Genomic DNA, 27,994 nt, shown 5'->3' on the forward strand with positions numbered 1-27,994 from the left:
TACATTGACTGAGCAAGAAAGAGACAAGACGAATGTGACTTACCGACGTGAAGACGCGTGGAAATGATGTGTAGCTCCTCCCCCTTCTCTCTGTGCGCGCGCGCGCCAGATGTTCATTAGGAATGAGCAACTTCAAAATGCACAGTCGGCCATCATGCAACACGACAATACATGCGCACACACAAACATCCGCATATGTATACGGACAGTATGTCACAAAATTGGGTACAGCACTCACATTTCTACACATATTTACCTTTACAAGGGCCAACACTGACACAATGAAAATAAGTCGGTGGACATCTTATATAACAGTGCAAATGTATTATTATATGTATTATAAACTCCTGGCAAACAATGCAAGTACACCGCTGGATGAAAATGTCCAAAGTGAGCACAGATTCATCATTTTCACTTGTTAGTGTTACATTTGCTATTACAGCTCTCGTCACACTCATATTGGCAACTGACACTTGAGGGTGTCGTCAGTGTTTTAGCGATTACAGTAATGGTTGTATTAGGGGCGCTTTTGAGTCCATTGGCTACTTTTCATTGAGTCAAATATCGTTTCTTCAGTGGTACTGTGATTAAATATCTGCAGATCTGTGAGGGGATTTCTTACTTTTGCCTCCTACTGAACATAAAGCCGACGCAAGAAATGCAAATACAATGATCGACTTGAAGTTGTTTTATTGCAAAAAGAGTGCAGCATAACATCAGTCAATGCCTTCACTCGTCTAGTCTAGAAGCCGTTTAACACATCACAGCAGCTCAGTCAACGTTACTTAGTACAGTTATTCCAGTTGGATCAGGAAATGTCTTTGACATCACTTCTCTCATCAAAGTCTGTGAGATGCTTCGGCGCATTTTGGTGGACGGACAAAAATACAAACAAGGAAGCAATGCAAATGCGCTTTACTTGTAGATAGCCAACAGGAAAGTAATAACACGGTGTTATTTCAGCTGGTTAAAAACAAATCAAAAATAGCCTGGAGGAATTCAATTTACTTTCTTCTGACATCATCAGATTAAAAGTGGTTGACAGCCAGCCAATCCCCACCTTAAGCACAAGAAAACAGAATAAAACTTAGGCTAGCGAAAGTACCACAAAGGACAACTTGTCCGGACTAATTCTTCTTATTTCTACATTTTATAAAGCATCAACATCTATACATCATCACACCAGTGGAATTTCGTGTTTGTTTTTGAAGTTCATAGCTCAACTGTGTTTTTGGTACAACAAATCAAACTTTACAAAAGAAATGTCAGCAAGGCGCTTTCCAGTATGTGCAGTCGCAATAATTTAGCTTGTTGCATATCGAAATGTGCTTGACAGCCCACAAGGGAGCAGAAAGAAAGCTTGCACACATCATCATCATCATCATCATCATCTCAACAACTTTACTCCAGTGTAAACGTCTTCTCATCATCATCTTTCTAGTGCTGTCAAAAAGATGCAAGGTCACATTCCTATTTACAGACAGTTAATTCCCATCCTGAAAGCGTCCCCGCTATCTCAAGCCTAATACAAGCTAACCGTGTGCTGGCTCGTTGAACTGTGACGTGTCGTCGACTCGGGCTGAGCGTCATTTGCAGTCAAATATCCGCTCGCCATGTGGAAAAGCCAATCGCCACCGTTTATTTTGCCGTCCTCACACGACCTCCCTTTCAGCATCCTGATGATTTGTTCTTTCTAGCTCAAAGCCACTCCCACATCACGACCACCGTCGGCTCACCTTTTCCACCTTTCCCTTTTCCTTTTCTTTTCGAAATCCTTCGTAGCACAAGCGCTTCGTTTATTGGTGCAAGGAAACTGAAACCAGGATGATCACATTCAAGTCCCCAAACTGCCAAAATGAAAAAGAAATACATGAATAAAAACAAATCTAAAAAGAACATTCAGAAATGAAATACAATAAATAAAAAGAAGTGTCATGTCATGAAATGTTATTGAAATGAGGGGGCGGTCCTAAGTGTATCTTGGGTTGAACTATTGGCCTGTTGGTTGATGGATTTGTCAAGTCTACGTCGGACTCTGCTCGTTCCACAGCAACGATGAGAGAAACGATGGATCTTGTTGTCGACAGGAACTTGTGTGAACTTGTCCAGCAACTCAAGTCGCAAGTTTTGGTGACAGTAGACAAGATGGACGTCCATTGGTGGCGCTCGCCAAGACACGCATGGGACCGCCCCCTCATTTCAATAACATTTATGACAGATTTCATGCTGACAGCACGTGTGTTTTTTTCCATTTAGATTCCTTTTTATAGCTTCATTTATTTTCCATTTTGGCCGTTTTGGTCCTCCATATGTCACAGCTTTGGTGGCTTCATCCCAAAACAGTATAAAAATGCAGAAGATGACTTGACAAGAAACACAGCAACCGGTCACAGACTACCGATGACGTGTTTCGATGTGGACCCAAAACAGAAAACGGTTTGAAAAATCCAACTTCAATTGTGGACTCGCAGTTCACGATGTTCACTCGTGCACATTCCAAGACGCGTGTTCCCATTTTGAGGCCCAACGGAAATGTGGTTCGATTTGGTTCTGGTGCTTAGACGCAGCCGTACTCATACCACACAGTCTGGGGGTCGTTGTTGGGGTCAGGGGAGGCAGGTGTGCTTTTTGGCCGTTCCACAGAGTTACATCTGACGCGCTCAGCGTCTTTCTTGCGGCGAGACGGCTCACCCTCCCCGTGCTCCAAAGCATCGTCCGGCTGAGCGGCAGGCGCGGCCCTCACGGGAGTTACCATGGCAACCTCCCCACGATGATGGCACGACAACGACGACGACGACGAGGCCCCGTTGTGCGCCGCCGGAGCGCGTCCTCTGTCGGATCCGTCCGTCTGCAACGTGAGCGAAGCGGAATGCCGAATGGGCGAGTCTCGGTGCTGATTGGCCGAGCTGGCCAAACGGGCCGACAGCGGCCTCTCTCTTCCATTAGCCCCTCCTCCTTGCCTTCGAAGCACCTCGTCCGATTGGTTTGGAGACCCCCCATTTCCATGAAAAGTCTCTGGCCCGTTGGAGCGCAGCAAATCGGCAGAGGCCAGGCTGAACGTCCTGCTCAGTGATTGGTTGATTCTCTGGGTCGTAGGTGGAGCGGAGGCTTGCGATTGGCCGACGGGCTGGCGGGAAGACGGCTTCACGCTCCGGCCGGGCCTCTGGTTGGACGCGTGGACGGTGGGCGTGACATAGCTGGTGGGCGTCACCTGATCTCTGCCGGCGGGACCTGAGGAGGCGGGGCTTCTGCTGAAGTATTCGCTCATTAGGTCCTCTCTGCTTCCTGACGAAACCTAAACGAGAACAAAAACGCTTAGAGCCACTTCAGTAACTTCTCTGTCATAGTGGAGATATTTCCACGCAAGTATTCAGATGTGGAAGAAGATCACATTTTCCCGAGTGAACGCTGAGGTCAAGTGACAAAGAAACACAGCGGTTCTTAACTCATTTGCTCCCAAAAGCGTACAAATGCGTTCTATTTGAAATATTACGGCAACGGCAACATTCTTTCTCACCATTTGTGGAGACTTGAGCTTGCTTTCTTGCAGAAACTCCTCCAACGTCACCATCTCACTTCCAGGAGATGACGGGCGAGGCCTACTCCTAATCCCGCCTCCCCGCTGCGGTATTTGATCGTAAGGCAGGGTCGCGCTGTGTGACAAGGTCTGCTGCGATTGGCCGAGAGCCCTGACGTCATCGCTGGACAGGCTGGCCCAACGGAAGTGCGAGTCGGATGCATCTAAAAGTTTGGGAAAATATTTGGCTCTCAAAAGCACCGCAACGACAACAAGCTCAATCATGAAATACTCTCGTACTGGATGCTAGTTCAAGTCCAAGTTGTTTACATTTGCAAACACCGGTGTCAAATTGTGTCAATCGCAATAAAAGGTAAAAACACTACCTTAATATTCACGATTGCCGGGCCAGTCAACATTCTGCGTGCTCGTGGCGAGTTCAAACAGCCAACTTGTGCACAAAACCCCCAAAAAACAAACAGGCACACATGCAAGGCTCTATTTGCGTAGACTGGCACCGACGCGACTGATTGGGAGACAGCTACATTCCATCCCACAACGGCACACGCTGGCGCAAACGAGTTGCGTCCAGTTCTGCCTGCGGAAAGTCTCGGGAAAATACCAAACGAAAGGAAACTCAAGCCGTGTGCTTTGTGCTCGATTCAAAAGTATGGCCCACAGAGTTGATTTTCCCAGACATTGTTGGTGGACTTCACAAATCTTGGAGGAATGACAACAATGTTCCACTGTACTTTTTAGAGTTAACAACTGTCAGTACCTTTGCAGTTGACCGGTGAGTTGGAGCTGGAGGTGTGGTGACTCAAGTCATCGGATCCGGAACCACATCCCATGTGGCCCCGTGGACCAAATACGGCCTCGGTGTCCTCGTCGAACAGCATCCCTGCAAAAGCACGTTTACGACTCCGGCCGCGTTCTCTTAAGTGGGCCGGCTGTCCGGCCGCGTTCTCTTAAGTGGGCCGGCTGTCCGGCCGCGTTCTCTTAAGTGGGCCGGCTGTCCGGCCGCGTTCTCTTAAGTGGGCCGGCTGTCCTACCTCTGGGCCTGCAGCTGCTCACGTTCACTGAAGATGAGTGACGACTCGGGGTGAAACCTGAGAACACACACACGGGGGTACTCTTACTCTGGGGAGAAAATCATTCATCCAGTCATCCGTTTTCTATACCGCATATGAATCTGCATTGAGATCAGATTTGAGATGCCAAGATGAGATCAAAATTCTTCCTCCAAGCTGACGACGCTCACATCCAAGTCGTGTCAGTTTTGTTCACAAAAACTAAAACAAAACTATTTTCTTCAACACACAGGATGAAAACTAGACTCGAATAAAAGCCTGATTAATGAACAATAACTAGGCCCAAATCAGTATGCATTTTCCTCGACTAATGAAACCAGTGAAGACTTGCGATCGGATCATCTTGGGCATGTTCGCAACACAATTACGTTGACTGACTTGCAGTCGTTGCTGCTTGAAGAAAGCCACAGTCAACAGCAACAGGAAAATAAACGATTCGGCATTGGCAGAGACGATATGGCCAAAGTATCAACACTCGCACAAATGTGGCATCATTTTTAAGGGTTTTCCAAGAATCTATCAAACAAATGTTGCTACTTTTTGTTTAAAAATCACCTTTTCCATCTTCTCCGTTGACATTCTCACTGCTGCCTCCGGGTGTGCTGCAACGATAGACGCCTCGTCCCCTGTCAGTCAAACCTGCCGGCCAAATAAGACCACCTCAGTTCATTTCGACAAATGAATCATGAATTAGACTCAAGCAAACAACAAGAAGCACCGCGTGACAAGAATGCAGGGACACGAGCGTTTTTATGATCAGATCAAGCTGAGCGTTGAGAATCCACACAATGATTATGACTGGACAGTCAAATGATTTTAGCCGGCTTGGAATGACACAAGGAGAGCAAACTGATCATCTACTTTTGGCGCAGACAGAGTGGAGGCCAAAAAAAATCATACACTGGCAGCATTGGAACTGCTATGAGAAAACGACAATATACTGAACGGTGGGAAGAAGATTGGGATTTCGTACACCTTTTGGATGCTTGTGTAATGTCAAGCCAAAAAATAATTATTCATACCATGAAACTTTGCAAAATAAAACCAGTCCTGGGTCGACTCAATCACATATGAACAACCACTCAAACCCTTGACAACATCTCGGTGAGGATATTGGTGACATCATGATGAAAACCGAACTGAATTCTTTTTTTTTGTTTTTTTTCCCACAGTATTTGTAGCTAGCTGGCTGGCACGTTGGTGTCCGTTCACAGTTAGCAGACGAGAGCAGTTTAGCAAAGAGCTGACGGGCAATACGTTAGCAGGTGCCGGTTGCCGCGGTAACAATTCTTGTGCAAGACAAATGACTGCAGCAAAGCGCTGTGAAGCGGCCGCATTTGCAAACAACAACTGATCCAATTCCAAAAGAGAAGCGAGCGCGACTCCTCATTTCAGAGCACACGTTGCAAGTCGTAAGCAAATCAAAACTGTTCAGGCAGACACAAAACAAATTCACTTTAAGGACGGGAATTTTGTGGGCAAGCTTGCTGCGCTGTGGAAACGGTGACATACAAACACACAAACACAACTTACGAGTGTTATTGGCTGCCCATCTTGTGGGTGCTATGTGATTATTGAAAAACACACCACGCTCGTTGGTGGTCATAAAATGTGCATGCACGCTTTAAGTCTTTGTGGGAAAGGCTGAAAGTCAGTCATGATGATGTTGATGATGATGATGACGATGTTTATGGTTTAAGAGATGAAGAGGAAGACGAGGGTATTAGAACACTCCACTGGCAGAGACGGACTGGCTAGTGATGACGTCTGCTGTGATGTCAGTGGACAACCAGAATCGGAGTCGTCGGCTGCGAGAGAGGGGGGGGCGGGAGGTGGGGGAGGGGGATGCAAGAAGTTTATCTTGGCTTTTACTGCGGAAAAAACTAAAGCGTTTCGAGACAGGGGGAGCTGAGGGGCAGGAAAATTGGAGACAGAAAGAGACAGAAGAGGAAAAAAAAAATGATTAAACATGAAAAGAAAGATGCTGAATTTGTGATGAATGTTAAAACTTCATGAGATGGCATGCAAGTCAACCAATTAGAAGTACACAAGAAAGCAGCAACGTTCAAGGGGACATGTTATGAAAATTGGAGTTTTAGTTGCTTGCATCTAAATAGTCATGCGTGCAACTTTACTCCAACAACTATTTTTTTGAGAAGTGGCTCATTTTATGAGACAGAAGCGCCGACCCAAAAGTAGCGATTCTTCCAACTACAGATTTCAAAGTAGATGTCGTGTGGTGGAATTTTTTTTTTTTTTTAATCTCGACCAGCTATGATATCTTTAATTCAATTAAAATATGTGTTTCCTTTAAATTAAATCATGCAGAGTTGACTGAAAGAATAATAATGGTATCATGCATAAAAACAAAACAACAACTAAATATCGCACAGACACCAAAGAGAAAAAGTAAACAATCATGATGCACATAAACTTTTGTTCAAATTTTGGGGTCACCAAGAAATTCCTTATTTTTGAAAAAGAAAAGCACCGTTTTTCAACTTTACACTAATCACAAATATACTTTATACATTGCTAATGTGGTAAATGTCTGTTTTTTGGTGCAATATCTACAGAGGCCCATTTCGTCAGTGTTTTAATAAAGGGACAAGGCTAATGGAGATGAGAAAACCTTTGCGCTATCATGTTAGCACACGTTATTCCATGCAAGAAAATGCCGAGAAACACGAAATTGCCCGAGTGACTTCAAACTTTTGAACATACAACACACACGCACCACTTTGACACGATACGTAAGGACTCCAAATGTTATCATGATTTCCATTTTTCTTTCTCACAATCATGAAGGAAAAATGCTGAAAGTGTCGAGCGACGGGACACGTTCCTGCGTTGCGAATATCGCTGCGTTGCTTGCAGCAAGCACGTGACGATCAACGAGAGCAGAGAATATGCGAGCGTCTCCGCCAACGTGACCGCTGACCACTTCTGCAGCAATGGACAAAACCTTTTTCAAAAGCTCGATCTATAAATTGTGACACGAGGTCACACAAACTCATTATTACAAGCTTGACAAGAACATTTCATAGAATTGTCTGCAAACAACACAAATCACATCGAAAGCCAAAAACACTATCGCACCATTTACATACTGTACGTCATTAACGCAATCAAATAATTTTAGAGCCGATTGTGAGGATAAACGATTTGGAAAATGGATGGATGGATTATTCAACTGATTATTCCATTGATTAATCAAATAAACGGATACAAATTTACTTTGTGTTAGCTGACAGTTACTCATACTCGATGTCTGTGTATTGTACAATGATTCACTTTCTCTATAATATCAACTAATATGCTTATTTGTGGCGCTGAACATAAATGAAGGAATGACCCAAATAATTAATGATGAAAATGTGATCGCAACATTTTGTACAAGGTTATGAGGTTACAAATTGGCACGCAATAATATACTGCTGTACTTGTTGCTTTTCTAATTGTTTTACACTTGTGGCCGTGTATTGTATTGCATTGCATGTATACATCTCAATACACTCAATATGCTCAAATAAAATGAAATGAAATTAAAAAAAACTGCGAGAGCACCGTTTTGCGTACCTCGGCTGATGGGCGTCAACGCTGGACTCTGGAGACTGTTGCTGTGGTTGTGTTTAGTGTGGGTGTGGTCTCGGGAGTCACTTCCTGTCCTGTGAGGGCCTGGGGGTGGGGTTTCCGGGGGCAGCAAGGGAGGGGGGGCAGGTAGGGGGATGTCAGGAGCACTCTTTGTCCCTTCTCTCTCCTGGGCCCCGTCCTTGTCTCGCTCCCTGCTGCTCTCCTTCCTCGGTTTGATGAGTTTGGCGAAAGCTTTGGCGCCGGACCACTGACTCCTCCTGCGAACGCACAGAAGACTTGAAATCGCAACCTTGCATTTGAGAATCCCGGACTTTGAACTGGTTGCACTTGCCAGTCCTTCACAGGTCACATGCTGAAAACAATTCAAACTGTAGCTCAACAAATCGTTATTCAAATGATTTTTTCTTTCACATTTCAAATCTTACTTGACACCTTTGAGTAGCAAAGGCTTCCAAAAATACAAAAGCTGTTCAAAGCCTGGTTGAAATGGCAAAAAGAGGTCACTGTTGCTCAACATATCTCAACAGAAATTCTCTAAAGGAAAAGTCAGAAAGTCTCATAGGCATCTTCGCTAATGGCAGAGGTGGGCAGAGGTCAGTCACGTATGTGCACGTTAACATAGAAAACAGGTGAGCTGTGATTGGTCGTGGCCTGAGCAACTGTGAGCTTCCTCCGTGACACTTGCTTATTCCATGTTTTTTTTATTTTTTTTTTAAGAAAAGATGACAAACGCGTGAAATTAGAAATGATATACATATCTTTTTTTTTTTTAAATGAATAAATTGTAGTGTTCAATCGTTTTGTATCGTCATGCTCACATTTTTTTATGGTTGAAAAAAAACAGCACTTACTTTTTTGGTGTTGGGTCATAGAACTTGTACTGGTCCATGATCTTCTCTTCTAATTTCTCTTTCTGACGACGAAGTGCGTTCAGTTTATCACTAATGGAGTCAAAGAAAGGAAGACAAACTTTTTTTTTCTTTTGCAAGCAGGCTAGAAACTGTTGTGATCAAATTCTTCAAATCGAGATTGCCCCTTTTCCACTATACAGTGGATCAGCTCTGATTTTGGGTCTGATGGTCTTCAGCAATAATTGAGGTCATCAAAGGCCTCGAGACGAGAGGAGGCTCAAGTCAACAAGGGGCTGCTGCAGCCAAGTGGAGAATGTGGCGAATATACGGTACAAACGTGGTCCCTCCAAAGTAGTGCTTATTTGCCTTTTCTACCATCTTGTGGTGTGTCGCAGGGTCACCATACTTGAACACTGCATTATTGATTCCGCTATTTTCTCATCTATTTCTTTTCTCGGCTGTTTTCGTGACAGAACCCCGCCCAAATTTCTCTGTCATCGCGCTGCCACAATCTCACGGCAGGTTGTCGCAATGCACATGTGATGAATGGGTTAGTCAATGGCTCACCGTGCTGTGCTAAGTGCAGTGTGAAAAGGCCTAATGGTGGGTGCAGCAGTGGTTTACTCCACCCATTAGGTATCTGCTAAGCATGCTGAGAAACTGATGGTACTAATCACGAATGGAAAATTCTCGACGACTCGACTGGATACGAGACAATAGAAACAAGAGCGGAACGTTCCCTCCTCCACCGAGTGTGCGCGTGTAGTTACATGTAGAGCTTCTGCTCCTGATGATAAAGCTCTTTGCTCTCCATGCTTCTCTCCAGCAGAGTGTGGTTTTGCTGACTCAGAAGGTTGATCTGACTCAGGAGGTGATGATTTTCTTCTTCCAGGTTCCCTTTCAGCCGACTTAGTAGCTAGATGGAAACACGCGCGTTCAAGACTTGCCATTATTACGTGAACAAGGATCTTTTTTTTTTTTTATTATTAGCATCTGGGAAAGGGTTTACCTCGCAGTGGTTGTCAAGTTTGGTCATGGTGAGGTCCAGGCCTTGGTGCTGCTCCATCAGCGAGTCGTATCGTGTCATCCATCCATTCGCTTCCAGCTGCGCGCTGCTAAACGAGCTCTTGAGTTGGTTCATCTGCTGCTGGAGTGCGTTGCACTGCTCAGACTGTTGCGATTCGCTGTGTGACATCCTAAAGATTGGCCAGTACAAGACATTTGGAAGATGGGGGTGCAAAACAAAGAAAAGAAAAGAAAAGAAAAGAAAAGAAAAGAGAAAGTAAGGTCAGGTTGAGAAGCTTCTCCGATTGTGTTCACTGTAAAAGGCGACTGTCAGCATGTACCTGTCCACTTCAGCTTTAAGTTGGAGGTTCTCTTGCTGCAGTAGGCGATTTTTCTGGTGCTCCTGGTTTAGCTCCTCCCTCTCCTTCTGACTCCGCCCTTCTAATTCCTCCCATTGCTCTTTCTGCTGTAACAATGCGCAATACCTGCAAAGAGGCACGCAAACAAATTCAACATTACAGGGGTCAGTTTTTTTGTTTAGTTTTTAAGAAGAGGCTCAAGACACATTTTTTTAGTTTGCCATTTCAATAAGTCTTTTCTTTTCTTAGTTGCATTACTGGCATATTGTTGATCCTGCATTTGTCCTACATTTCCTGGAATAACACCACTCGTGTCGACACTAAATCCTGCTGCCTTCAGCACCGGTACCATTGACCATTTCCTTCAATCCTGTTTATGTTCACCTTTCTATTTGAAACTTACTTGCTGTGCATGGTTCTGTGCTCGCTCTCGAGCGTCCTCTGCTTGACTTTCAGAGCGGTGTGCTGAGCGATCACCTGCTCGTACTCGTGCGCTTGCCTCTCGTGAACACTCAGCAAGCGCTCGTGATCGTCCAGAACGCTTTCTCTCGCTCGCCACGCCTCCTCGCGCTGTCGCTGCCACGACTCCACCTCGTTCTCCAAGGCGGTGGCTTGGCCTTGCAGCACGGCATTCTGGGCCATTAGCGATGCACTCTGGGAAGACAGTGTGGAGTTCTCCACCTAGGGGACAGTAACATCCATTACGGCATGTGGCTCTGTCATACTTCTGCTGTGACTCCATTTATTTGAATGTAAGCATCAACCAAGCGTCTTTTTTTTTTTCTCCCCAGATTATTATAAAGAAAAGTGTTTGAAAAGGATCTGCGTACCTGAAGTTGTGCCGTCTGAGTATGCAGAGCTGAATTCTGCTCCTGCAGGATTGCGGTGTGCCGCTGCAGTGCCACCATCTGGCTGTTCATTGAACTGTTCTGGTTCTCCAGTTGTTTCAGCTGTTCCTTCAACAAACTGCTCTGAGTCTGAAGCGAGGCATTCTAGGCAAAATATTGAAAGTGTTCATAACCTCAAAAGTAAAAAAGAAAAACTCTCAAGAATGTGAAACATTAATGGCAGTATTTCAGTGAAATAAACTAGTGATGCATAAAAAAAGCCAAACCATTGAAACGTACATTCTTCTCGAGCTCAATGAGATGATCTTTGATACGCAGAAGCTCAGCAGTGGCCGAGTCCCTCCGTCCATCTGCTCCTGAACTCACAGGAGAGTCTCGCTTTGCGTCTCTCTCCTCCTGCTGACGCAAGCTCGACACTCTCTCGAGAGCCTGAAGCAATATGACAAAATCATAATATTAATAATAATAATTTTTTAAAAAACAACAGTAAAAACCGGGAGTGATATTTACTTGGAAATGCCTAGTAAAGCTTGATGCTCTCAGAAAGTAAATTTTACAAGCAGTTTAACTAGAATTTCTTATGTGAAAAAAGTTTTACGAGATTTTTTTTTTCCCGAGTAAATATAATCCTCATTTTTTTCCATTGAATCCAGTCGGTCTATTTCTAAAAAAAGAAAAGAAAAAGAAAACAGCCAGATGTAAGTGTGGATTGCAAACAATACAGCAATCAATGATGAAAAGTGTTGCTGAAGAAGCCATAATGATGCTAAAGGCTTTCGGCTTCTGGAACTGCTTTATTTCAGATCCAGTCCACGTTTACTAAATAGTGTAATTCACAGCTCTGACTTGAAGTGAAATGATTTTCACTCACCGTAGCTAGCTGATGGCATAGCGCCGCGTTGTGCGTGTTGCTCTCTTGCAGTTTCTTTTCCAGACTGGAGATTTTGCCCTCTTTCATCTTCATAGCCTGTTGGACCGTTTCCTCCAGTCGGGATTCGAGCAGTTTGTACTTGCTGACGCACACAAGCGCACGTCAACTTGAAGTCATCCGAGGTGGTGACGGTTTTTGTGATTTCAAGCTACCTGTCTTCGAGCACGTGTTCCTGCTGTAGGAGCCTTTCTCGGTTGAGTCCGACCTTCTCCAGTTCTTCGTTGAGTCTTTCCAAGTCGACAGTGTGCTGCTGGACTTTCAACTTCTCTGACACCAACTCCTACACGCAACACTTAATGAACTGCAAGCGCACTTCTCTTATGTACGATCGCACGTGACACACAGAATGTCCTCAATTTCCACTTGATAAAGTAAAAAAAAAAAAAAAAAACACGTCAGTCTTACCTCTCTGAGTGTAACCAAAGTTCTCTTGTCAATGGTGGCCTGTTTGTGCATCTCCTTGTTGTCCTTCTCCAAAAGTTTGGCCTTGACCGTCACCTCCTTGAGCAAATGAAGCTCTTTTCTCATGTCGACCGCCTCCTTCTCCACGACAGCCAATCGACTGGCCTTCTCTTCCAGCTCCGCCTCCTTACCTTCCAGCAGCATTTTGTTCCTCCAACTCTCTTTCTCCAGGTGCTTCCTCGCCTTCTCGGACTCTTCCAGGTCCAATCGGATCTTCCTTCTCTCCTCGTCACCTTCCTCTCGCCTCCTCTGCTCCTGACTCAGATCTTCCACTTCCTTCCTCAACTCTTCCTGCCTGCTCAAAGTTTCCCGCTTTTCTCTCTGCAGGTCTTCCCTTTCCTCTTGCAACTTCTCCATGCCGCGTTGTAAGCGATGCTTCTCTTGATTGAGTGCGGCAACGTTTGCTTCCAGCCTCTCGCCTCTCTTCCTCTCCCCTTGTAAGTCCGCTCCAACCTCCTCCAATCTCCTCTGCAGCTCTTGCAACTCTTTCTGCGCCTCCTGAAATTCTTCCTGTTGCTGTGTGAGGAGAGAGCAGGAGGAACGCAGATTCTCCACCGAGCAGCGGAGGTCCAAGTTTTCCCTTGTCAGGAGGCAGTTTTCCGCTTCCTGTCTCTTGAGTCGCTGAAGCGCTTGCTGAGCCTCCTCCGACTCGCGCTTCGATCTGTGCACCTCCTGCTCCAGGGAGGACACCTGCTTCTCCAGAACTTCGGACCGCTCACTGCAAGCGCGCAGAGACGTCACCTGAAGGACAAAACATTCAAGTCAGGCGCTTTTTTTGTTCTTCACAAATTGTGTCTTCGATAAAGCTCTTACTTACGATGGAGTATTAGGGCCACGTAGAAATAAATACATATATATATATATTTTAGGGGGTAATATTCCGAGAAAAAAAACTCACAAATTTACCACCTTATAAAGTTACAAATCTACAACTTTATAAAGTAGCAAATTTGTGAGTTTATAAAGTGGCAGATTTGTAAGAAAAACACAACTTACAAGAAATAATCGCACATTTGCGAGAGAAAAAAAAAAAAAAAAAAAAATTTTACAAGAAATTTCTACAAGAAATCCACACAGCGTGCGTGGATGCTTTTGGTCAGGTTTTCAAATAAAGAGATGGTAATGAATTGCTTTAGCAGAGATGAATGACATCAGGTGACGCATTTGCACTTTGAAGCGTTGCGTCCTGAGACGAAGACGCCTCCCTTGCTTAGTGAAGGTCCACAACAATTTAAGTTCATTTGTTAAAATGGATGTTTACTTGTACATTTATGCTTCCAGAATTATTATTTACACATTCCTACATTGTGGTATATTTTGGTACAAGTATCTAATGTGTCCAATCTGCTGCTCTCCATCATTCACTTACATTTATCTGAAGTATGCTAGCTTCTGATTGGTTAGTGTTAGTCAGCTGATTTAGGATCAGGAAGTGTTGTTGTTGTTCGAGCTGCCATGTATGACGAGTAGTTGAAATTAATCCTCCATCCTGCATTTTCAAGTTCTAAACAGCGTTCCATTAACCAGCAACGAATCCTCACGTTAGTCTATCTGGATTTGTGTTAAGTTGTTGTTTTTTTCTTTAGAAAGTCGCAATTTATAAAGTGGCAAATTTTCAAGTTTTTTTATTGGAATATTACCCCTCTCTGGAGAAAAACAAATCCAATTATACATGGCTGTAAGACACATTCTCTTACCTCTCTGTTAAGCGCATCCCTGTTTCTCTCCATCTTGGCCATCTCCCTCTCCAATTGATTGCATCTTTCCGCCCTCCCCGTCAGCCTGTCTGCTTCTTCGTTGGAAAGCATCAGCCGAGTCTCCAAACTTGCGAGCCGGGCACTCGTGTCAGTCACGCTTTGGTGAAGGAGGCGATTCTCTGCCTCCACTTCGCGGACTCTCCATTCACTGTGCGACTGCGCACGCTCACGAAGTGAAACCGTAGCGTCAAAAAGATGCTGCTTCTCACTCTCCAATTCGGAAATCTTGGTAAAAAAAGACATTGAAATAAAGCAGAAAGGTCTTTAGCAAGAGACGAGAGCACTTTATTGCTTAATAAAGTTTGACGATCTGTGATGGGCTAAACAAGAGCTTGTGAGTGTGTTCCCAAAACGTACCTGTCGATCTTTGTCTGCTCTGAGAGCATGCATTTCCTTTTCCAGATTTTGCTTTTCCTTCAATAATTCCTCTCCAAGAGACTCCATGTCTTGATTGGTCAGCTTCTCCTGGTCCAACAAGCCTTGGAGACGCTCCAACTGAGAGAGTTCAACAGTCATCACAATTTAGATTTAATTGAAAGTTTTCATACTTTGTTAACATGAAAGTGGTAAAAATTAAACTAATAGAAATATGTCAATCATATGATAATTTCATAATAATTCATAAAATTGAGTTAAAATTAAAAAGATGTGCTGTACTGTAAAAATCGAGTGTGATATTGATTTGTGTTGGTCATTTTTCTGCCACGAGATGGCATAATTGAATTTGTAAGATGGTATTTTTGTTTTCATCTTAAGAGCTATATAATCTTTAACATGAGGTAACTTTTGCACATTTTAAAATTGGAAAATACAACTTGACCCCAGTCTCCACAAATATTAAAAAAAAAAAATCGATTTGGCAATATATCGCGATATTACAGCGCACAATTCTCGAATCAATAGGCGGCCGAATCGATTTTTAAACATCCATTTTTGCTGAAAAAATATTCAACAAAACGTCTTAATCATGGAAAAATGTTATATTAATCGCTCATTGAAAAAAAAAGTGGCGTTAAAGGAGCTTTAAATGACCTCAAAATGAGTGCACTGATTTTGACAGGCCTCGTTTATACACAACACGCACAAAAGTCAACCTGAGAAAATCCCATTTGAGCCAAATGCCAACCAAAAATCTCGACTCCAAATGAATGAAAGTGGAGTAAGAAAAGACGAGGTCATCTCATCTCATCTCTTTTATTCGCCCATTTGCAACGTTTAACGTGAGCAGTCCAGTTTTTGCATGCGCAAACCTAACGAGTCGCCACAGGTTCATTCAAGTGGGCAAGTTTGACTGGATTTCTTTTTTTCCACTTGTCTTGTTGTACCTTTTTACTGAGACTCTGCTTCTCCCTGTCCAGCTCTTGCGTATGCAGCTGCTTCTCTTGCAGGTGGTGATTCTCCTCCTTTAGTGTCTCGATGGAGGTTTGCAGCTCCCTGTTCTCTTTCTCCAGCTTCAAAACGCGACTGGAGACGCACTCATTGAGCTCGTGGACAAACGATTTCCGGGCTGCAGCACACGGAAAATGTTGCCAGTCAGTGTTGGCGAAGAACAGTCACGCAAAACGAGCACGCGTCTTACTCTCCGAGTTGGAATTGTCTTGGTTTTTGGTGAGCTGTTCCAGTTCCCATCCCAGCTGAGCCGATTCGTTCATACTCTGTTTCTGTCCGATCTCCAGGAGCATGTTCTCCTCCAGCAGCTCCTCCAGCCGACGCCGCTCGTTGTCCCGCTCCTGCAAAGCGCACAAACATTTGCAAATTCACAATGAATGAACAACAACTTTTATGAACAACAAACATGGCAGCTAATCTGAATGTTGTGTACTGGATGGAAATAAATAGAAATGATCATTTCATGAAACATTTTGCTGATTTACATTTACGTGTTTTTTTGTCAGCCACTGGATAATTATGCTTTGCAATGACCATTTTCATTTGTCCTTATATGTAAAATAATATATGTGAGATTATGACGCCCTACCATTTCCAAGTCATGTATTTTTGCTCGCAGCAGCAAGTTATCCTTCTCCATAGCGTGAACTTTCTCACAGCGCCCTCTAGAGACTGACAGTTGCTCCTCCAGCAAAACTTTTGTCTCCATCAGTGTCAGGTTGTCTTCACGAAGCTCCTGAAAGCCACACATTGAGTAAACATGAGGGATGGAACCATATCCAAACATCACCATACGATAATTAGCACGATATTGTGGGGGCGTTGGTGATATTTAAAAACAATCAAAAAGAGAGCTCATATTTAAAAAAAAAAAAAAAAAAGCACAATATTGTGCTTTTGTACATAACAGCAAAGCATATCAACCACCTACAATCTGTAATAACAATATTGAGGCACTTATTTGCTAATGCAAGCACACATTGATCGCTTCACAAGCCAATTATTGTTCCCCTTCATCTGACAATTTGCATAGATCTTAAACATAGAAGGCCAAAACATCCCTAATGAAAATGAAATGGCACTAATAAGCTAGCCACTAGAGGGTGCTAGAACTGCACAAATGGAAATCAACCTGACTTTTTTGAACAGATGTGTTCCTTTGAAATATTGTGAACGTGACGACGATATCGTGGCAGTTTTAATATCACGATATCGCCCTTATGGTGACATCCCTCGTATCGATGGCACAAGAGGCCTTTAAGTGACATCGTAACTTTCGATTTCCCTGTCATAAAGGTGTGTTTGACGATTTTTTCACTGCTATTTATACAAGTTGTGCATGGTGCGGATCCAAAAGCAAACTTGATAGCACAAATAGAAATGAAATGAAAATCTCTGCACCAGTAAACACGCATCATAAAGGAAGTCCAGTCGCAACAGATGCACAAACGTTTTGTTGACCTCCACTCTGCTCTTGTAGAAGTGAACGTCATTGAGCTTCTCCTTAAAGCGGCTCAACTCCGTCTCCAGTCGCTCCACCCGGGACGCTTTCTCCCTCAGCGAGTCCACCTCGTCCCGATACGCTCGCACCGAGCGAGCCTCGCAAGACAACGTCTGGTTCTGAGAAACATGCAGTAAATATGCACACATAACGTCAACCATATTCATGCCAAATAGTTCCATGATGTGCAACAATCCTTTCTTTAATGACCACATTTGATCCGAACGAACACGACACATACGACTTGATTTGGCAACACGATTTGATGAAGCAATTCGAAGAGGCGTTAATGGCGGGGAAGCTGACTGACCTCTTGTTTAAGTCTCTGCAGCTCCTGATCCAGATGCTCCACCTCATGTTTGGAATCCATCAACTGCTCCGTCTTCTCTTCCCTGCACAACCAACGTGACATGAACGAGGTTCCGACTTCCTCGCGGCAGTTCAGGCCTCGGCGGACTCACAGTTCTTGTCTGGATCTGCGAAGTTTGGCCTTGGTGTCAGCAAGCTCCACGGATAAATGTTGCTTCTCTTGCTTGGTCAGGTTGGCCACCGTCAAAGCTGATCCTGCGTTATTCACCGGCGCACCTGCAGAAGTATTCACCTGCCCTGGGCCACCTGGTTGTCTTTCCTGGGGATGCAGGCTGGACAAGTAGTCCCTCTCCTGCGTCAGATCCACGATGACCTCAAGGAGTGACAATCGTCTCATGAAATGTTCACTTTATATTTTATCTGCTGTAGACATTTTTGCTTTTGTTACCTCACTGGCGTTGTCTCTCTGCGCTATCAGTTGCTGTAGAGACGTCGCCATGCTGCGTGACAACGGTTCGAGCGCTTCCTGCGCGAGCGCCGCTCCTTCCTCCAGCCATGAAAGGTCAAGAACGTTCTGCTGGTTGTGGGTCACCTGCAAACACAAAGACAGACGTCCACTTTTTGCTCATTGTACGCCTGTCGCAGTGAGAGGCACTGAGAGGTCTTTCTCATATGTCGCCGCTCCAAATGAGCTCAATGAGGCCGTCTGTCTGTCTGTCTGTCGCGCAGATGTGCAGTCGTTTGCTTGCAAACAGAAGCACGATGGCCAATGCAGTGTCATGATTGAGTCCAAACGTTAGCGTGCATTTAATAAAAAAATATGACTTGGAATTTGCACTAACCTTTAAAGAATTCAAGCTGTAAGCTAATGATGGTTATATAAGATTGACATCCGATACGATTTGTATGCAAGCCAAAGTTCAGGATGCTGATTTGAAACCTTCTTCACTGACCTCCTGGATGTGCGAGACGATGGCTGCTTGGGTCTCGATGTCCAGCAGCTTGATCCTTTCGATCATCTCCTCCTTGCGCTCACACTGATCATCAACACAAACGATGCAATCGTTTGACATTAAAATAGTTCATTGCAAGCCGTTTTGATAGAAAATGGAAATAATATTGTACGTGTACAATTTGGGGCAGTTTATTTAGCTGTTGAGCAAGAGCAATTCATCATATCAGCAACATTTGTACATGGCCCAGAAAGGCCTTCCGCTCTTCCTGTTCACTGCCTTCTCACAGACTTCCTTTTTCCTGAAAACAGTCACACTCCACCAGGTAGAATGCGGACAAAATCATAGGAGAAAAAATAAAAAATAGGGAGAGGAGAATAACAAAACAAATGGGAGCTGAATAAAGAGAATGAGGAATGTTTAGAGACTGAAACGTCTAACTGGAAAAGTCAAGAAAAATTATAAAAACAAAACAAAAATGTGTCTTGTTCCATTTCACGATTCTTCAGTGTCACAAAAATGATTTGATCTCCGAGTTGCCATGTCAGCAATCAGCTCTGCTCAGACATGAAAAAGCAAACAGACACAAATATTCTTCCTGGGAACGACTGCTTGACTGGGCGTGTGCGCGAGTGCGTGTGTATGCGGCGTGCGCGCGTGTGCGTGCGTGTGCGCGTGCGTTACCTGGACAGCGCAGCCAAGTATCAACAGTAAAATTCTTTTCAGCTCCTCCATGCTCTTTGCTGGGGGGAGACAACACAAAGCTTCACTTTTCTCACAGCACTTTTGCAAAACAAGTTGACATCAGCGTTCAGTTTTTCAGTTTGAGTTCAAGCAGCAGTTTGTGGGGAAGGAAAACAAAAACGTTCCTTCCATCAACACAAGACTTTTTGACACGCGCACACTGTTAACTTGTGACTCGGATGCAAACCTCCAGACTCTCGTTTTGTGCCCAAGACCACACGGTTCAAAACCAAGACAAGCCCGAGACCAGAACGCACCAAGACCGAGACAAGAAAGGCCAAGACTTTTGGGAGTCAACAACAAGATCAGACCGAGACCACAAAAATGTATTTAAAACAAATAGCATTCTCACGTTCATCTTAATTTTATTAGCCAGTTGTAAACATGATGTGTTGACACTGTCTTGCCCTAAAGGCAAAATTATTTGTCAATTTGGAATTGGTCCAGTCCAGTAGCGAAGACGACTCGAGTCTAAGTGTGCATCTTACAACAAAAAATATGCATCTTGGGACAGTATATGCCAAGCAAGACATCATATCTTACACCGTCTAAAACTTCAAGGAAACGCTTTAATGAACATGATCAAAAAGTATACAATTCATGATATCGAGTGGAAAAAACAAAAACAATGATTTGACTGGTAAAATCCAAATAATTGATCCGTGAAAATGATGAGTGTGGTGTGTTACCTGATAAGGGATCTTTGGCAATGGAGAGAATGTTTGGAAGAGGCATCACGATTAACTGCTGAAGGTTCTCCTGTAACAGACGACGTTTGCTAATTGAACAATCGTGCACACGAGGTTTTGGGAAGCAAACTTTTGGAATTGGAATAAAATGCTGACAATGTTGTGCTTCTCAAAAACACCACAAATATTTCCAAATATAAATATTGTACACACAAGGACAAGCAAGTAGGCAACAGGTGAGTGTATAAAAGAGACACGTCAGTTAACTAGCAATGTTGTTGTTGGCTGTGCTGCATTCAACAGGAAAATTATGATATTAACAACATTCCATTTTTCTCCGTTGATTCAAGCAGTTAAATAACCTGCAATGTACAAAGTCATCATACCACCCAAATTGAATTAGCAAATCAATGTTTACATTTTGGTGGCAATAACAACACAATAATGAGTGCATTATAGAATACGCATACACGCGGTGTGACACGCACATATTTGCATATTCATCTTCCCCCCACGGCCGGAATGTTTATCAATGATTTTTGAACATTTTTTTAGGATACAATGTGAATTTCATTCTTTGATATTTATTGATAACTTTGTTCATGTTGATGACTGTCAGTAACGTCTAATTTGAAATGTCAATTTCCACATCCATCCAAAGCATGTCTTAACAAATGAAGGTTGTGAATACATCAAGTCTGGTTTGGAGGAAGGACACTTGAGAAGAGACAGAACAAAGTGTGTGCGTGTTGTGTGTTTTGGGAAAAGGAAAGTCGGTGTCACCAAGCAAATGTTGTCTGGGAATAACTCGTGCAAAAAAACAAACAAAACAACAACAAACAAACGAACATATGGCTGAAAGTCATGTGGGATGGCATCAGGTTACGTTTCAACTGAGACAAAATGCGGTGACGGCTCACAGGGAGCACAATGCTTGCAGGTACGATTTCACAGGAGGGAACTCGATAGTCGAATCGTCTCTCGTGTGAATAAAACATGTCAACCGATCACCAGCTGCTCTTGGAGGTTGCGCAACAATTTGGTCAACTTCAACAAACTCACAACTCGGATTTGAGCCGGCATGCTTACTTCAGACAAGCCCGGCCTGTATTGTTCCGATCCCCACCTGATGTTTACGACATACATTTAAAAAGAAGTCACGTGACCTATCATTAAGAAGAAGAAAAAAAAAAAAAACAATCAGGAAGCAATTCATTGACTGGAAACACAACGATGGGTTTGCAGGTATCATTCATTTTCTCATTTAATGCTGTTTTCAGGCATCTTAATTTGTTGTTTTTAACGGTACTTTGTTTATACTGTATCGCACTTTTCCAAGTTACAACGAAGGCCCTCAACGCTCTTTACATTTGACTGTTGATGATGCAGCATCAGGAGCAACTGGAGGTTCAGAATCTTGCTCAAGGGTAATTCGACGAGGTCACAATGGGGTCATCGAACCCACGACCTCTGGGTTGGGAGACAACCACCATACCACTGATCCACGCGCAACAACATTTAAATACAATTTAAATCATTGACTGGATTGCTCGTTGAACAAATGCTGATTCATCCTCATCGATGCATTTGTCATTTCCAGTTTTGCACACATAAAACAAAAACAATGCAGTAATAAATATACAGAAGAAATTCACATTCTGCAAGTGCTTTGATGTCAAAAATCAGTTAACATCTAACACGAGGTCAATAGATGATGCAACAATGACCTATTTACACACATGCGCAAACGCACACACACAGAACTCTAATCCATGCAGCACTAACACGGGTTTTATATTTCTAATCCGAGATCAATATGTTGGTGGCAACTAGCAGGCGATCGGATGTTAACAAAGCCGCTCAGGTTCCACAATACTTTTTTTCCACAACATTCCACATCAATTATGTGGACAACTGAAAAATTGTCTGTTTGCAAATAATCATTGATGAAGAATTCGGACTGGTTAGCGCGTCCGCCTGCCAGTTCTGAGGACTCGGGTTCGAGTCCGGGCTCCGGCCTTCCTGGCCGTGCAAAGTAGGCCAGCGGATGTGGAGTTGAAAACATCCCAGAGACTCTCAGCGCCTTTGTTGCAGTTTCCAGAGTAACCAAGACGGGTGAAGTTGCGGCCATGACGCAACCCAGAAATTTATTCCAGTTCGGGAACAGCAGAAGTGAACAAACTCACACCAGCTGCTCGAATGTCTACCATCATACTAGCAGTCCACTCAAATATTTCTTTTTAAATATGTGTGACATATTTAAAATATGCTGATGACCCTGCTTGCACTTTTTTTTTTTAGAATTTAAAACAAAGCTGTCTATCCTCTACATGGCTCAAATGAAAAGAATTTTTCATTCAAAAATGATTTCCATGGTCGGTGGCCAAATGTATACGCTGTCACACAAAATCGGAGCAACTATTACTCCTTTTCCTTTCTGTTGTCTGACGTTGAATTGAAATGTTTTGCTGGCAAGTCAGATGCTAACGAGCTAGCACACGATAGCAAGGAACGTCTTTCCTTCTACACCGACACCACGTTTCAATACTCAGGTGTTTAACAAGTCATTGTGGCACAACTAATTGGCCAGAAGGACTTGATTTGACATTGATTTTTGTTTCCAGGTATCGGTCACAGGTATCGGCGACCTCCATGAGGTTTCGATACCTTAGACTGGTATTGGTCTGATACCGATATCTGGGATACGATTCCGTACCAACTGACTGAATCGAATCGATATTGGAGATTTTAAAATAAATAGAAATTGAACAAAATCGATTCACCAGCTGTTGAAAGAAAATGAAATTGAATCGCAAGCTAAAACAATGTAAATGGAATCCAAATGTTCTTCAAGACGCTGCTATTAAATCCAATTCACTGATTTGTGACAGATCGAGTACAGCAACTTTGACGTAACACTTTTGTTTTCACCTTCATTGAACTTCGTGAGCTCTTAAACCTTAAATGAAATGTTAACTTGGTGCCGACACGGTGACTCCGCCTTGTGCAGTGTGCAATCAAACTGAACTTTGAGATCGTTTCCGTGCGTGCGTTTGTTTGGTGGGCCGGTCGGGTGGCTTAGTATCAAACTGCACAGAACATTTCCGGAGCATTTCAGACCTTTTGGCTCTGGCAGTAGAAAGAAAAAAAACAAACAAAAAAAACACACATCACAGTTTACACACAAGACACTGCATGTCAAGTCTGCTTTTTCAAGCAAACACTCGAATGTGATTTACACACGAGTGTGGTTTTCAGCCCGGCCCTTTTCGGCTATTTTTGTTACTCACTCACTCACTACTCTATATAAAAAAAGGTTTGCTTACATTGTCATTTGGCAAATTAGGAAGGACGGACGGATGGATAATCATATCTTTCATTTGAGCAATTCTCAAGATCAAAAGCAGAAGAAGTATTTTCATGTCTGATTTGTACTTTTGGAGTCTTGCCAAGCCTCAAGTCGATGCAATGTGAGTGACTCGCTCAAAATTCATTGACACGCCCAGCTCGGCCTGTTACCGATACCTGGCATCGGTACTCATCACGAATAAAACATATCGGCTATTTGGCCAATTTTGGCTAATGTTTGAAGGGATTTAATCGGCCGGCGGATTTAACCGTCGGACCTGATTTCTAAACAATCCGAAATTGGCGCTACAACACGTGATATGTGAAAAGATATCTTGTTACCGTGGCATTGGCCACATTTAAAAACTGGCACAGGAAGTTGAATGACCAAAGTTGTACAAGCAAAATGTATGAATAATAAATTGTTTGGCGGGAACACAAAAGTAATAACAGCACAGAGGAAAAAGTGCATGTTGTGTTGATGACTGTATTGTGATTGTGATTGTGATGTGGGCCTGCAGGGCACGTTTGTGCAGTATTTGCCACACAAAACAAATGTCAACGCTTTAAAGAGAGAAGCAGACACTCTGGGATGATTTTTGTGGTTTGAGGAATATTTTGTGAGCGGTCTTTTGCGAGCACGCATACCTGATAGTACGTCCTGATGTGTCTGCTGAGAAGAGTCAAGTTGTGAAGGCGAAGCGACACGTCATTGTTCACATTCTTGTTCAGCCTCTGATTGTTTGGACTGGGGTCACTATGGAGACAAAAACACACAGCGAGAAGGTTTCCATTGATGTCCTTTACGCCTACTTGGATCAACAGAAATACGTCGCTTTGTTCGGAATGAGGATTTATTGCAATGCATGTCACTGTGTGCCAGTCTCATTTGCATATGAACTGCAAGTGAGCGTGAAAGGTTGGCAACATTGCCTGACGTGGCCTTCTGGGACATGAGTCCAATGTCAGAGCTCAGATGTAAAAACCAGCAGCGGTTACTCGTCGTTGTTCATCGCATGGCGGACGCCGATGACTGTTTGTTCATCAACCGTTGGGGGTGCTTCATGTGAAACTCGCAACATTTTTGGACACTCAGCCCCTAACGACATTTCATTCATTTGAAATGGAGATATTTTGCGAAGCTGTCCGACATTCTTGTTCTGCTGCTCGACTTGTAAGTCTGCCAGCCGTGATCAGACGTTGCTATTGTGCGACGCTTCCTTCTCCCAGATTGACTTCCGCTATTGCTCGCTCACATCATCGGATGGAGCGGACCAGGCTTTCCTCCAGCGTTTTATTAGCCAGACTAATCGTACAATTTGGGTTTTGTTTTTATTTGACGTATTTAGCTTTGCTTCCACACAAGAAAATACCGTTTGCTGCTTTACACAACATGAATTTAAGAAATAAAAACGGTTAATTATACAAAAAAAATAGGGGTTTCAAAATTAGTGCGTTAGTTTGGAGTTCCTTCAATGCAACTAATTTTTTGGAACACGCGGTTAATGACCACCTCTTACTTGGACAGCCTAGACTGGGGGAATTCCAGTAATGCAGCAGCAGACACATTACAAATAATATTATATGCATATTTAATGGGATACTTGACTTATTTAGTCATTTTTGGCAGTCAAACATGAATATTTTGCCTATAATAAATTTGATATTTTCATTATTTTTCATGTACAATTAGCACCTTTCAAAACACATTTTGCAACTTGCTGTGGACTGAAAATGACATCACAAGGGCTCAGGTAACCAATCACAGCTCAGCTCGTGAATGTCACCTGACCAAACCTAGAAAACAGGTGGGCTGTGATTGGTTACCTGAGCCCTTGTGATGTCATTTTCAGTCGACAACAAGTGTCCAAATTGCTTTTTAAAAGTATTAGTTGTACGTGAAAAATATTCTACTATAATATCGTATCTTCAGACACACACATATACGCATAAAATAACAGATTTACAAAGTGTCCTTCCTTTAAACATCTCCTGGATCGTGACCACCTCCCGTTTAACCCACTTTCTCATCCAAATGTAAATCCTGGCCCGGGGGCAGGGGCCAGTCAATCCAGGGGGCAATCACTGAGTGAAGAACAATAGCATTATTAGAACATTTCTGAAAACAATGTCGACAGACATGAACATGTGGTGTGATTGGGGACAAGGAAGGGAATATCGCTATCTGCCTAGTGAGGAGAATCAACTGCCCAAAAGTAGTACAAGTACTAGTTGTAATATATTACCCTTATGAGGGCAGAATTTCTTTGAATATGACTTCAACTTTACATACAATGCACCATATCCTTCAAAATGAATTTGACAGAAAATAACGTGAGTGTCATTCAATTACACCTCCTCGACAAGCTCAAACTGAAGCTCAAAGTGGATTCAGCTTTTAATGGCAAAAGGAACACTTTTGAGAGCACGAGCACATCTGGCTGTGACGCTCGCAATTTGAAACAAGCCAGTCAGGATGTGGTCGCAGAAACTCACTCACATAGACGCGGGCAGGATACCATTCATGAAGTATATCCTGTCCACATCCACCAAAGAGCATTTGTCAAATGAATGGTATCAGCGAGCCTCTCGCAAAGCGTGACCTACATTTGTGTCATGATCTTGTGCAGGAAGACACCGTCCACAAGCTCCACGAACATGTTGACGCGCTCCTCTGAGCCCGCGTTGTCACATGACCCCAGTGGACCCAATGTCCGCACCTTGAGACAAACAAGATGAAGACAAAAAAATATTAGACACAATTCACTTGTTAAATCCTACTTATGGTTTTAGATGGTTTGAACTTCTAGACATGTTCCGGACAGAAACTAAAAGGCCACATGGAATTAAACTGTTTGAAGTCCAACTATTAATTACTTTGAAACCAAGAGCAAATCACCTATGAAAAATATCCAAACAAAAGGGAGGAAAGGGCAGATATTTTAACTAATAATAATTGCTACGTATAGCATAGCTCCCCATTAAAAAAAAAATAAGAAGAATTTAATGGCTGATGTTACATTCAATGTTTCATTATGACACTTTATTTCACAACCTGAGAACTGCAGTGGTCGTATTTACTATTTACATCACAGTATGGAATGATTTTCTGCTTTCTGACCCTTATTTACATTTGTCTGAAAAAAAAAAGTGATTGGCCAGAATAGGTCAACAGGATGTGTGCCAAGGGCAAACAGGAAGTACCACAGGGTTATTCACCTGAGGCCCGTTTGATTTGAGGGCCTCAAGTATGCCACAGCCACAAATAAAAATCACAATCAGTTTTGTTTTTTTTAATTTATTTTGCTCAGTGACTAAAATGGGTTTGCTTGTCACTCAAAACTGTGTTAAATCATCAAACTGAGGTTTTAGCTGGAACAAAACGAGGTTTGTTTTTAAGGTTAACTAAACCTGACAGTTTATTGACATGTTTAAAACCTGTTCGAATCAGGGACACGTCGATATTGTGGTGTTTCATATTTTCATATTTGTTTACTGTGGGAAAACTCTCTCGGGGTTGAGTTTCCACTTTCCAGCTTTGAAGGTTATGGACCTTGTTCGCTATTGACGTTTTAAAATCCCAATTTATTTTCATATTTGCTATTAGATTCTATGCCACGCTGAAGTGCCCCTGTACACTTCTAGCAGGGAGGGGGCAAACATGGCTCTCCCACTCACCCACAACACGAGCGGCGACTCCAGGAAGGCTGCCAGCAGCTCGGAAAGAGTCCCGTCCATGGTGCTTCAAGTTCGGCCCGGCTCCCTGTTGATCAGTCAGTCGATGCCGGCGGCAGGCTCGCGGCAGGTCTCCGCGCAGGGCAGAACAAAGCCGCCGCGAGGCATCGACCTCCCCCGGATGAGCTTTCTCTTCACTCACTATTGTTTCGCGCTGTGCCACTTCCCTCCACGCATGGTTTTAATGTTCCAAAACGCGCCGAACTCGTTAAAAGCTGTTCGTCATAGTTCCAAAGGGCGCCGCAAACATGTCGGCTGGTTAAAGTGGTCACATAAACAATTTATTCCTCCATTCGGGCAAAACTCTTGATGGAATCCAAACTTCGCAAGGACAGTTGCTCGCGTTGTCAAGGATACACGACTCGGCCGTAAAGCAGCAAAAAAATCCGCGAAACACAAGAAGGCAAGGCAGATGTTTCAAAAGTAATAAATACAGTTTAAGCGCACAAGACTTGTAGCAATTTAGTGTTGTTACTGGCGTTTTCGTTCCCACACTAAATTATTTCCACACACCATCCATCCACTTCGCCATGTCTTCAAATTACAATGCGCGCACCAAACTGATTTCAATTCAATGTAATTGACGACAGTTTCATCCAATCAGCTTCTAGAAAATCAAAAGGCACCGCCTTTTACGACGAATGAACCAATTATTATGCGGTAAATCGGTAGCGCTTTCACTGGGAATGACGTCAGAATCACCAATAACCAAGAAAAGTTTACTCGCTTGCTGTAACGTATTTGCATGTGTCTATTGTCAAATTTTATATATCGTTTTTACATCAAATGTTGCAATAAAATAACGTTTGACAAATTCATTTAACAGACATAACAGTACGAGGCGGGGTGACAGTTTTAATAGCCTTATTTCTGTGCTGACATGAAAGTGTTGAAATTCGTTAACGAGTTGA

At 43.3% G+C, this 27,994-nt stretch overlaps 1 protein-coding gene across 2 annotated transcripts; it reads right to left on the reverse strand.

Annotated features, from left to right (window-relative positions):
* Positions 1–673: 673 nt before the first annotated feature.
* On the reverse strand, positions 674–27,760 carry ccdc88c (coiled-coil domain containing 88C). 2 transcript variants are annotated; one of them, XM_077538551.1, is made up of 31 exons: positions 27,027–27,743; positions 25,956–26,068; positions 23,997–24,105; positions 20,001–20,070; positions 19,252–19,310; positions 18,568–18,651; positions 18,063–18,206; positions 17,767–17,987; positions 17,616–17,697; positions 17,266–17,424; positions 16,394–16,540; positions 15,995–16,145; positions 15,741–15,922; positions 14,773–14,910; positions 14,356–14,640; positions 12,602–13,399; positions 12,349–12,476; positions 12,137–12,278; positions 11,545–11,694; positions 11,248–11,409; positions 10,821–11,098; positions 10,400–10,543; positions 10,063–10,249; positions 9,824–9,969; positions 9,054–9,143; positions 8,188–8,459; positions 5,164–5,247; positions 4,570–4,626; positions 4,296–4,418; positions 3,518–3,741; positions 674–3,295 (listed from the first exon to the last, which is right to left on the reverse strand). In XM_077538551.1, exons 1-31 carry the CDS (start codon positions 27,084–27,086, stop codon positions 2,558–2,560), a joined length of 5,727 nt encoding a protein of 1,908 aa, XP_077394677.1. In that variant the 5' UTR covers positions 27,087–27,743; the 3' UTR covers positions 674–2,557. The 2 variants fall into 2 exon arrangements, with proteins under 2 accessions (XP_077394677.1, XP_077394678.1); XM_077538552.1 differs by lacking the exons at positions 674–3,295; positions 3,518–3,741; positions 4,296–4,418; positions 4,570–4,626; positions 5,164–5,247 and adding an exon at positions 6,191–6,516 and having other exon boundaries at positions 27,027–27,760.
* Between the last annotated feature and the right edge of the window lie 234 nt (positions 27,761–27,994).

Source organism: Festucalex cinctus, chromosome 12 (assembly GCF_051991245.1).
Source record: "Festucalex cinctus isolate MCC-2025b chromosome 12, RoL_Fcin_1.0, whole genome shotgun sequence".
In the NCBI taxonomy this organism is placed as follows: domain Eukaryota; kingdom Metazoa; phylum Chordata; class Actinopteri; order Syngnathiformes; family Syngnathidae; genus Festucalex; species Festucalex cinctus.

What these genes read in the sequence shown, in the direction of transcription:
- ccdc88c (XM_077538551.1), bottom strand. Translation starts at nt 27,086, where the DNA reads ATGGACGGGACTCTTTCCGAGCTGCTGGCAGCCTTCCTGGAGTCGCCG. An exon ending in TCGTCTCGCACATCCAGGAG is followed by an intron (nt 18,207 to 18,567) that starts GTCAGTGAAGAA and finishes TTGTGTTTGCAG; the next exon opens with GTGACCCACAACCAGCAGAA. An exon ending in AGCTCAAGTCTCCACAAATG is followed by an intron (nt 3,296 to 3,517) that starts GTGAGAAAGAAT and finishes GTTCTCGTTTAG; the next exon opens with GTTTCGTCAGGAAGCAGAGA.